Here is a 12,493-nt window from a genome sequence, read left to right on the forward strand (position 1 = left end):
CTTATTTTTATGATGATGAAAATAGTATTTGCTCATTGTATGAAGAAGACAATATAAATCATCCATGATTTCACAACTGAGAGGACCACTACTAACATTTGGGGGGTTTCATTCTAATAGTTTTTCTGTAGACTTGGATATGTGTACATGAACAACAATGGTATAAATTCCTGTACTCTGCATTTAAAAAAAATGCATGCCATTATAATTGAAAGCATTCCTCAGATCGCCTATAGGAGTAGAATGTGGACAGATCTGGACTCAGAAATAAATTTGTGATTTAATTATAATGCAAATAATTATTTAATAATTATAATGCAAATTTATTTTGGTTTATGTTGACTCTAAAGGTGGTTTTGAGAATTAAGTTCTGATATTAAGATTCTTCAATTCGTTTATAACAGCAATAAGAAATGCATAAAGCTTTGGTTTGAGACATGAAGTAAGAAGTTACGTGGTATAAGTTATGAGTTTTTATAAGTCTTTGGACCTGATGTAATTAGTTTTTCTACTATGGACACAGTTTTCAAACAAATTGTTATTCTACCCATGGTGTTCTTATATATAAACACTTAAAATGTTAACATTTCCTGAAGGAAAAAGAAAGCAATGTTTTATTTTGTAAACTGTGTCCTCTTCTCTTTATAGTGTGGCACAGAAAATTAAAAAATCAAAAAACTCCCAGAGAAGGGCTGACGGGTCTCATAAACGAAGACAAAGAGTTGGCTGAGCTTCGCGGTCTGGCGGCTGGAGTAGGGCTGGCTAATGCCTGCTATGCCATACAGTATGTAACCTGGGCCATCACTACGGGATACCTAGATGAAGAGTGGGCAACTATAGAGAGAGTGCCCATGGGTCCCGTGCTGCCTGCAATTGTCCTGGTCTATGCTCATTATTCTGGCATGATTATGAATAACATCCCTTTCCATTTTCAAATGTGACCTGAGATTGTTGGCAATCTATGTGGTTATTCTATCCTAAAGAAAATAAGCAAAATTCCATCATGTTCCAGTGTTTTGTTGCATAGTTATAAAGTAAATGAAACAAGGACATAAATACTGTATGGAAGAGAACATGGTAGCACGATTGGTTCAGCTGGAAGCATCCAGAAGAGAGGAATCCCAGGGGTGCCATGCCTGCGCTGTGAAGTCCATCCGAGTCTGTTTTCAGAAGTTGTATGGTGATTGCCTACAAAAGCTCTTTAGGATAGTTGAGTTTTGAACTTATGTTGTCATCATAATTTTTTAAATTCAATTAGCCAACTTATAGTATGTCATTAGTTTTTGATGTAGTCAAAATAATTAAAGACAACATTTAAATGTCTTTTTATGCAGGACACTGTATTGTGGTTTATGTAAGACACTGTGTTATGGCCTCAGCTACAAGGAATTATGTAGTCTAGGCCTTGAAGTTTATAATCCAAGATATACAAATGAAAGATTTGAAGTAGACACAGGGGTGATCTAATTTAGTGATTCAGAGGTGACTTTTCCTTGAGGAAATACTCAGCACATTTGATATTCAAGATTCTCTTTTAAGCACTCAAAGCATTTTGAATGCAGACAATTTTTTCCCTCTCATAATATTCCAAGTGAGAGCTGGCTTCTAAAAGTTAAGGAGAAAGAGTTGATTACTGTAGTCATACTAAATTTTGTTTTACACAAAAGATCAGGTGTGTGAAATGGTTAAAGTGAAAGTTTTTTTTTTTTTAAAGATTTTATTTATTTATTTGAGAGAGAGAAAGAGCATGAGAGGGAAGAGGTCAGGAGAAGCAGACTCCCCGCCAAGCAGGGAGCCCGATGTGGGACCTGATCCCGGGACTCCAGGATCATGACCTGAGCCAAGGGCAGTCGCCCAACCAACTGAGCCACCCAGACGCCCCAAAGTGAAAGTTTTTAGGCTCATAAACCCAGATGTATTTGTTACTAATTTGCAATAGCTTTTTACTTAAGTTGATTACCTGAAGAAACAAATAACTCATAACTTTAACAAAACAAGCTATAGTAAAAATTCTTGAGGCTATGCACACAAAGGCATGTTTCTATCAAGATTATGGTGCCTAGAAGTGACGTGACATGCTCTGTCTGTGTTTTAGAATAAGGAAGGAATATCCTTATGGTGGAATAGGGAAGGAATAGAAACATAAGAATCCATGTCATTATATTACATTGTATTACATAGAGCGGTTTTGCAAAATCAAGGGATGTCTCTTTCTTTCTCATACTCTTTCTCAAAACACTAACACTCAACACCAACTTGTAAACCAATGCAGTTTGGAACACCAAAAATATTATTTTCCAGTACTCTTCCAACCCAAGAGGAGATTGAAAGTCTTCCTGCCTTCCCTCGGGAAAGACTGACTCTGCGCCTCCCATTGGGAAGTGGAGCCTTTGGAGAAGTGTATGAAGGGACGGCGATAGACATCTTAGGAGCTGGAAGTGGAGAAACCAAAGTAGCAGTGAAGGTAACATGGAGCTTTTAATTCCTTGACGTGTTGGATCTTCAAATTTTATGAATTTACGTGGATAAAAGTATAATAAAATATGAGCGAGAAGAGAGCTGAAGTTGGGAGTCCATGCATAACAACAGAAATGACAATGTTTCTTCCATTTCTTCCATAAGCTCTGTAATGCGTCATTACCTCTAAGGTTACTAATTAGCTAAGGCTTGGCAGGCGGTTTTCCCCTTTGAATATACTATAAGAGGACCAGGGGTGTAAAGCGCATTCTCCATGTCTCTGGTACGAGGGCAGAGAGTAGAGAGCTTGCTGGACATTTGGCGTCAGTTGCAACTACGCAGCTCTGCCCTCACAGAGCGAAGCGGCCCTAGTCCATATGTGAACTCAAGAGGGTGGTGATGTTCTGGTAAAACTCTATTTATGAGAATTGAAATGTGAATTTCCTAACATATTCACGTGTTAAGAAATATCCTCTTTTCAACTTTTTTCCAACCATTTGAAAATGTAACGTGTCACTTATACCTCAGTAAAGCTGGAAATATATAAAATTAAAACTGAACAACTATTTTCAGAGCTCAAGCTGTACAAACAAAGTTGCAGGCTGGCATTGGTCTCCAAGCTATAGTTTGCTGACCCCTGTACAACACAGTTATTCCAATGGTATATGTTGAATGTAGTTTTAAGAATCTCATATTTGTCTAAAACCTTTTCATTGAGGGATGATGAATCTTTTATGTAATTGGGCAACATCCAGACCACTGCTTGTTAGGAATTTGTTGCTTTGAGAGAGGGCTATACAACCAGGAATGTTGGCAAAATCCTCTCCACTGCCAATGGTGCAGTCTAGCCTTACCTGGTGTAAACAAGTGTTTATTTTTCCCACATAACTAGAGGACTGCTGGTTTTTGGGGCAGTACTGTGTTAGGTCAGAGCCAGGATATCTGAAACTCTCTTGACTTTGTACATGTGTGTTACCTCATCATCCCAAGATGGTTGCCAAAGATCAGGCATTGGTTCTTCATTCAGGTCAGGGCAAGGGGGAAGAATGATTTTAGATGTGTATGTTCCAAAAAGTGGAAGTTTTCCACAAGCTTCTCGCCCCTTCAACAGTTTCCCCCTTACACCTCACTGACCAGAATTGACTCAGATGATCACCCCTGTTTTCAAGGGAGGCTAGAGAATTACAAAACACAAGTTTCCTGATTCATTTAGACCAAACTGTCTGGAACTGGGCATCTTGCCTTTAGGAGACAAATATAGTTTTATTAACAAGGGAGCAGGGAGAAATAGATATTGGGTAGAAAATTTTGAAAATTAAGAAACTGGCCTACACACCTACACTTTTAAAAATTTCTACATTTTTGGAGGGAATTTTGGAGGGAGGGAATAGTAGATGTTACTAGATCTTTTGTCTTTCAGGCTTTCCCACTTGAACACTAGCTCTAACACCGGCTAAATTTTGAATGAGTTTACAGAACACATGCACATATATTAGCCATGATCTATTTCCAGCTTTGAGGGTGAATATTACAAAACAAAACAAAGATGGTCTCCATTAACCTGCTGAGCTCACAGAAATGAGCTCTACTGATTCCTGGCTTATTTTTATGTTGTGTAGACTTTGAAGAAGGGCTCCACAGACCAGGAGAAGATTGAATTCCTGAAAGAGGCACATCTGATGAGGTATTGGGGTAGTCCTGGCTTCATTTTCCCTTAAGAAGGGTAGAAAGCTTTTATATCTGATTGGTGAATTTTTAACATTCAAAATGACCCGACATCACAGATCATGACTCAAATTAACATGGCTTAAGTTGAAACATAAATATGTCTGTGGTGACAAGGGCTCTGTAGAAACCAGACTTCCAACAGGCAGTCCTCGCGCAAAAGTTCTTCCTTTCTTTGACCTTCAACAAGCAATGTGTTTTGCAAGTGATGTCTGAAGCTGCTGGGCTTTGAACGTGTGTGTGTTCTTCTAAACGTGTGGTAGTGGCTCATATCCGGAGTAAGGGAGCGAACTCCAAGTACAGGGATGTCAGTAAAAATACCCTCAGTCTTAGTAAACTTGTCTTCAAGGTTAGAGTTAGTTGCTCATCATGAGAAGTGCTCCGAGGCGTCTTAAAGAGAGGGCCTGAGGGGCGCCTGGGTGGCTCAGTGGGTTAAAGCCTCTGCCTTCGGCTCAGGTCATGATCCCAAGGTCCTGGGATCGAGCCCCGCATCGGGCTCTCTGCTCCGTGGAGAGCCTGCTTTCTCCTCTCTCTCTGCCTGCCTCTCTGCCTACTTGTGATCTCTGTCTGTCAAATAAATAAATAAATAAATATCTTTAAAAAAAAAAAAAGAGAGCCTGAGGCAGAAGCCCCTGGGGGTCTCAGCTGTGGGTTCTAATCATTAGATCTGGGCTTCCTTGGTTTGAAGTCTGGAGAAAATGGTGGAAGCCAAACCTGCGTGTCTGAATTGTTTCTCCGAAAGAAAGAATTATATTATATACTTGTGATGACTGAAAATGTAATGCTTTCAAGTATCTTCTGAAGGATAGTAGTTAAGATTACTTTCTTTACCAAAACATAAAATACTTCCTATAAACGTTTCTTCTAAAGATCACCTGTTCCAGCCGTAGGAGCTGGCCACTAGGGGTTGCCGTATCATCTCTCTAAGGCAAGCACATGGACCAGTTCTTGGAAAAAGAGACTTTCATTTATTAGCGAAAAACCAAACAACCCCTGCCCCCGACCCAAACAGGAGTTTTGAAGGAAAATGGAGATAAATAATTGCTCTATTTCCCAAAGGCCCTGGGCCAGGGTGCCTGTTGCTGTCATGTCATCCTGACTGTCTCTTTCCACCTTGTAGCAAATTTAACCATCCCAACATCCTGAAACAGCTTGGAGTTTGTCTGCTGAACGAACCCCAATACATTATCCTGGAACTGATGGAAGGAGGAGACCTTCTTACCTATTTGCGTAAAGCCCGGATGACAAAGGTAGGAAATGCGGTCCCCGTATTGGTTTTGTAATGCAAAGGCCCTATAATCTCCCACTCAGTTTCTTTAAATTCAGTAGGCTGCAGTTTGGGTTGATGGTCGAACCTCTGAAGATTTCTGTGGAAAGAATTCTTGTATTTCCTTCTGTTGGATTAGGACATTTAGAATCCTGGGCTAACTTCTGGCATTTTCTGGTTATTTGAGGCTGTTTTTAGTATTTAGTGGGAAAATAGGTACCTCACTCCCAAAATCATGTTTCCTGGAGAACAGAGATTGTGGGGCGTTGGAAAGGCACATCTTTCTCTATACTTAATCTATGTGCCTGTCTGTCCCAAACTGCTACTTGCAAGCCCTCATGTCTTTACCGACTACTCTCTGTCCCTACCCAGTTGGCTTATCTGTTTGGATTTTCATAGGCATTTCAAACTTGTGTTGGCCACAAGTTTGTGTTGGTCTTCCCTGGTCTTCTCCCCTCAGCACCCACCTGCAAAGACTGTGGAATCAGGGCCAGCTGTGACAACACCTGTGGGAACTTACCTTCTATCTCAGATGAGAAACACATGAGAGGAAACAAGACACTAACATTTAAATCTGTAGATTAAAAAAAATTGGTTTTTATTTCTATCGAAGCACGTGTTCTGTGACTAAAACACTGAAATAGAAAACATGGTTTATAGTGAAAGACTGTCTCATTCTCACATGGCAGCCATCTACACATTTCTTCTGGTATTTACTTCCATGCTCCTACACACTCCATGTATACTGCTGCACATGGATTTTTTCAGTCTTGGAGGAAATCTCCTGACTCCCTCCTATGAGAGGTGAGAATTTAACTGTCTTGGACTGACTCAGGACCAGACAACACTCCACCAGCCCTATACATTGGCAAGTGTGTTTCCCCATCCTCCGACCGCTATCAAAATTTTCAGATTAATCAATAGTGCAGACTTACATTACTATGACTATTACTTACAGCTGAGTTACTCAAAAGCTGTGATTGTGTTTTCTTCCCTCCTTTGGGCGAGAATAATAAACACCTCTTTTGTTTTCCCCAGTTGCTTCATTTTTTTATATACCTCAGCTCTGACGAAATTGTAGCAGTTCTGTCACAGCTGATCCAGCACCTGACAGGTTTTTTTCTTGGACAGTTTCCTGCTGGAGCCAATATAGGCACTTGTCCTCTGGGCTCCCTGCAGATCTGTTATCCTTGGGGTTCCTTTCAGATTTACCCTGCTGATTTCCTTGCTGGACCTTAGTTTTCTCTATTCCATGACTTTTTTATTCTGTTGTGGATGAGAGAAAGCACAAGAAAGCATGCATGTGAGGCAAAAGTCTCCTTTTTACCCCTCTTTTTGAGAAAAATGTCCTTTTTCTTCCCTTACACTTAATGAATAAGTTGGGTGGATTCTAGGCTGAAAACCCCTTCGCTTTTGTTTTCTAGCTTGTACAGTTGCCTTTAAGAAGTCTTATGCCATTCCGATTCTTGGACTTGCGATCAGTGACCTGCTTTCTGCCCCTCCTCTCCGGAAAATTTTAGGAACTTCTTATCTGTGGTACTTTTTATCAATCTGGACACTCGGTCTGGAAAATCACCCCTTTTAGTTCTGGGATTTTTTTCTATATTATTTTTTGATAATAAATAAAATTCTTTGTTCCCTCTATTTCCTTGTTCTCGAAACTCTATTAGCTGGATAATGGACCTCTTTGTGTTATCCTTTTGTTCTGTTAGCGGTTTTCGTCTATTTTCCAACTCTGTATTTGTGCTCTCAATTGTGGGAGCGTTCTGTAATTTTTTAAATAGAATTTAAGATTTAATTTTCCACAGAATCATTCTTATGTTTTGATTCCTTCTTAAAATAATATCGTGTTTTTTTTTTTTCATATGGGCAAAATCTTCTCTAATCTTTCCTAGGACACTAACTATAGTTTTTTAAAGTATTAATTTGCTTCCTGCATTGTCCTGATTTCCTTTATCCTCTTTGTTCTGGATCTGTTTGTAATGTGAGAAGCTTTTCTCAAGCAGTTTGGTGATTTGTGGCTGGTCTTATTTAACAGTGAGGTCTAAGAGGCTGACCAGAACCTGTATATCTGTGGTAGCTTCCTTTTGGTTGTCATGTGGGACCCTGCTTTTTCACTGGGGGTTCCCAAATCCCCTAAGGACAGTATCTGGGTATCTTCCCTGGCACACCCCACTTTCCCCAGGGAGGAATCTGCTGGTGTCCTGCCTGGGCTATCAGGGCCTAAGCCTCAGTTCAGGGAGGTGAGAGGGGAGAGGGTGAAGGTCCAAGGGCTGAGTATAGGGGCTCTCATTTAATTTTCCTCTCCATTTTCAGCACGATGTCTGAGTGTGACTGATATCTTTGAACTTGGAGTTGTTCTAATTCCGTGTGTGTGTGTGTGTGTGTGTGTGTGTGTGTGTGTGTGTTTTCTACAGTGGAAAGCCTCCTGCTGTGGTGGGAGGACCTGGGATCTAGTTAGCTCCTAAAATAAACTTCCAAACATTCCTCTTGCTTCCAGGCTTGCCCCTCACCCCTGCATTCAGAGATGTCTGCTACCTCCAACTGCAGAGCCTGTAGAGAGTTTTCTAGTGAAACACAGCCTAATTCTTGCCTTTCCCCCTGCAGGCAGCCCAACTGTCTCTCAGCTCTGCTGAAGGACCACCCCTCCATCCACTTCACTTCCCCCAAATGTTTCATGCACTAAATTTAATTTCCTGTTGTATTTGTACTCGTAAGATTATAACCGTTTTCCCTCTACTGTCATCTTAGTAAGGTTTGGGGAGGGAGTGGGACTAAAAATGCACACACTCAGTCCCCATCTTTAACAAGACCATTTATCTGTAGATTGTGCTTTGTTTGTTTGGGGTCAAGAAGAGGGATGAAATGGAAAACACGGGCCAGCTCTTTCCAAATTATTCTTATTTAGTCAGGATACTGATGGCTCTACTGATTGGTTCTCAAGGGTTCTTCCACGCCCTTTCCTGGGCAGGATAGCTTCTGTGCCTCACTGCCCTTACTCCCACCAATGGGCAGAATGCTGGTAGGTGCTGAGTGCCAGAACACAACAGGCTCTAAGTCCCCATCATGCTAAATTCAGTTGGAGCCAGCCTTTCCTCCACAGGGAATGCTCAGAGGCAACATTCCAGAATAGCTACACGCATGCTTTCCCTATCCTGGGTCCAAGATGGCAGTGCTGGGTCAAATACACCAGGATTGACCTGCATTTAGCCCCATACACCTTGGTCCAATCTTTCATTCTTAGGACCTCAGTTTCTGCATCTATAAAATGGGATCTTGAATTGAAAATGTTCTCAGGCTCTTCTTTCTTTTTAAGCTCTGATAGCCTAAGAATCTATTAAGACAGAAGAAAGTAAAAAACAAAACCAAAACCAATCTATCAAAATAGTATAAATAGATAGCCAGATACAATCAACTGGTCAGGTTTTTTGCTACATGTTTATTATACAATAGTGAAGGATGTGGCTCTTGCTTTCAAAGACTTTGCCACACGATAGAGAGGTAAGTCACATATAAATAACCTATTTAAGATAGAAAGCAGGAGGGCCTATTGGAGTGCAGTAGAGACTATATTGTGGAAACCAAGAGGAGAGAGATGATTTCCAACTTAGGAGAACTGGGAAGGCTTCATGGAAGAGGTCTTCCATTTGAGACACAATGAAAGTAGGGGAGAGACCAGTCTCTGAAACAACATCTTCCCACAAGAGTCATGAAAATCCATGACCAGGAACAGACCCAGGTGGAGGCTCCGTATGTCTGGGGGCTTGGCACGAGATGACAGGTGACAGTGCAGGGCAGGAGCATCTGGAGTCCAGGAGCCACAACATGGGGTGATGAAGTATCCTAAAAGGTTGTCACAGGGGCTGTCAGGAGCAAGGGGTAGTTAGACACCTTGGCAGGCAGGCAGCATTAAAATCTGTCCACAGGGAACGTGATGCTAGCCATTAGCCTGAAGCTCAGAAGAAAGATTCGATTCTAAGCAAGGAGCATCTTCAGTAGAGTGGGGTTTGCCAAAAGCAGAACAGGATTCCACTCACAGAGGAACCGAAGAACCAGTCGGGATACCCAGCAGGAGCTCAGACATAGGCCAAGAGGCCCGTGTCTGGTGTCTGCTGGATCTGAACCGTGTTGCAGGGAGATTGATTCCTGGGAGTAAGATCAAGCCTCGCTATCAGACTGAGGTGTGGTGGAGTGGGACCATGGCGATGTTGAGTTTGAGAACATGGAAGGTCTTCCTAGTTTGGGGACAAAACATGAGCTTGTTGGGGGAGACAGAGGGAGCAGCACTTAAGAGCACTCATCTATGAGAAATTGAGGGATTTCAAAGTTGGGAATCATTTGAGTTGCTCAGTGAAGGATGTGGATGGAAATCAAGATTAAGTTTGGGGGGCGCCTTGGTGGCTCAGGGGGTTAAGCCTCTGCCTTCGGCTCAGGTCGTGATCTCAGGGTCCTGGGATCGAGCCCCGCATGAGGCTCTCTGCTCAGCAGGAAGCCTGATTCTCCCTCTCTTTCTGCCTGCCTCTCTGCCTACTTGTGATCTCACTCTCTCTGTCAAATAAATTAATAAAATATTTAAAAAAAAGATTAAGTTTGGAATGTGTCAGATAGGGAAGATAATGGCCTGAGCCAGGGTATTTGCAGGGAAATGGCAAGGGAAAGACAAGATATGAATGTAACCTTGGGAAGGAACTTTAAATTTTTTTCCAGATGGTACCAATAAAAACTTCCACTGGCTTTTTAATGTAGAAATCAGCGCAGCTGGTATAGGTTCAACTATATAGACATGCTGGCTCTCTGGAGGAGAGGAGTCATCTGTGACCTTGAAATAGAGTGCTGCCAACCATTTATATGGGGGCTCATCTGAGGAACAAGACCATGGCCTGACATTACAGGGTGACATTGGGCCAATAATTAACCTAGCTAGTACTGATTAAATTATCACTCTTACATCTTCTGATGGAGCTACTATTTATTATGGGCCTGTTTTATATATATATATATATATATATATAATCTTATCTCAGATCCTATATGACCAGTCTTCTTATTCCCATTTCACATATGAGAAAGTTGTTTAGTGAATTGAGCAACATGAGCAAGTTCACACAACTCATAAGTAGCAGAACTAGGTTTCAAATCTTGGTCTGTCTGAACTGACACCCTGAGATCTTTCCAATAAAGATCTTATATTGCCTCTGACTAATAAAACATCTTACTTGTGTATATTTCAGTAGAAAGTAGTAAATCTAGCTCTTTCCTTCCTTGTTTGAATTCTTGTAACCCAAACTAAAAATACCTTTAAAACATCACTTGTATGTTTTGTACAAACTGGAAAAGTACTTGTAACTTTTCTTTCATTTCTTACAGTTTCATGGTCCTTTACTCACCTTGGTTGACCTTGTAGATCTGTGTGTAGATATTTCAAAAGGTTGTGTCTACTTGGAGCAGATGCATTTCATTCACAGGTACGGTGATATTCTAGAATCAAGGTTCTTAGCGGACATTGACACGATAATCACCTGTGGTTTGGGTAGAACATACAAGATAATTAAACATTTCATGACTTCAAAATAGCAAAATTTTTTGTAAAAAGTTTCTCTTCTCTAAAGACCTACTAGGGTTCCTTGTCTGAGCTCTGAAACTTTATTATTAGCATTAAATATAGCTTTTGCCATAGGGATTTGGCAGCTCGGAATTGCCTTGTGTCTGTGAAAGACTATACCAGTCCATCACGGGTAGTGAAGATTGGGGACTTCGGACTCGCGAGGGACATCTATAAAAATGATTACTATAGAAAGACAGGGGAAGGCCTACTCCCGGTTCGGTGGATGGCTCCAGAAAGTTTGGTGGATGGAATCTTCACTACTCAGTCTGACGTATGGTGAGTTTAACAATACACAGAGGAATTCAGGCAGACCCAGCCAATATCAGAGCCAGAAGGGAATATGAAAGGTGGGACTAAAACTTGTGGGACTATTCCTGGGTCTCAGTATTTTCCTCCCTCACCCTCATCAGTTTTGATCCATTATCTTAATCGTAAATGTGAAATAGATACATTTACTTCAAGGATTCGATTGCTGTCCAAATGCGTAGTGACTGTGACTAATAGGAATTCATAAATATGACTCAGTGTCCAAGTATGTGTCCAAATGCCTACTCTTCTGGGATGTGGGATCATTAATTTATAGGTAAGAGTTTAAATCATGGATCTCAAAAACAGTATGACATTGGGGAAGTTTGGGCATCTCTTTATTACTAGAATTGGGCACTCATGTTAGCTCGTGAATCCCAAATTTTGATTAGACCTACTCAATAACTTTTAAGCTGGACTGGCCCCAGTCAAAATTGGTGATGAGAGAAAACTGGACCTCAGTTCACATTCACGCCTTTCCCCTTCATGTTTACTAGCGTTCAAACTCATGGGGGAAAAGGTGAAATGCTTTCTTGCTTACCCCTGCATTAGTCTGCACATCGATGCTATGAAAGCCTCAAGTAATGGAGGTCTGCAGTGCAGTTTCAGCTGGGAGGAGGAACAAAGTGTGTGTTTGTGTGTGTGTGTGTGTGTGTGTCCCCTAAGCCTTCCTATCACCTTTGAAGTGTTGCTAGTAGGCAGTTGCTTTTTCTACTTTTTCTTGAGGTCAACTTACTTTTAAGTCTCCCATTTGCCTTTTATGGGGCCAATAATGCCAATCACAAAGCAGACCCCAATAGCCCCAGGAATTGCATTGGACAAACTACTCTAAACATGATGTTTGTAATAAGTATAATTAAAGTAAACTCTTTAACATCCTTAGGTCTTTTGGAATTCTGATTTGGGAGATTTTAACTCTTGGTCATCAGCCTTATCCAACTCATTCCAACCTTGAGGTTTTAAACTATGTGCAAACAGGAGGGAGACTGGAGCCACCAAGAAATTGTCCTGATGATTTGTAAGTTAATTATGCTAATATAAGCACCTAAAAACCCAAAACAGTTGCCCATGCAGTCTTATGCCTCACTGGCATGGTGTTTTAAAATAAAAACTTGAATTTATATATCTGTGTT

General features: G+C 41.0%; 1 protein-coding gene across 2 annotated transcripts in view; it reads left to right on the top strand.

Annotated features, from left to right (window-relative positions):
* Positions 1-12,493, top strand: part of ROS1 (ROS proto-oncogene 1, receptor tyrosine kinase) — a gene marked incomplete at its 5' end in the record, with an annotated part of 117,138 nt that overhangs the window by 84,383 nt on the left and 20,262 nt on the right. For both annotated transcript variants that reach the window (XM_080805488.1, XM_080805487.1), the window contains 7 exons: positions 649-784; positions 2,302-2,464; positions 4,077-4,141; positions 5,303-5,432; positions 10,817-10,914; positions 11,127-11,330; positions 12,244-12,378. In XM_080805488.1, the coding sequence (XP_080661614.1) occupies positions 649-784; positions 2,302-2,464; positions 4,077-4,141; positions 5,303-5,432; positions 10,817-10,914; positions 11,127-11,330; positions 12,244-12,378 (931 nt within the window). The remainder of the gene's footprint in view (positions 1-648; positions 785-2,301; positions 2,465-4,076; positions 4,142-5,302; positions 5,433-10,816; positions 10,915-11,126; positions 11,331-12,243; positions 12,379-12,493) is intronic.

This window comes from Martes martes (assembly GCF_963455335.1).
Source record: "Martes martes genome assembly, chromosome: 6".
Taxonomy (NCBI): Eukaryota; Metazoa; Chordata; class Mammalia; order Carnivora; family Mustelidae; genus Martes; species Martes martes.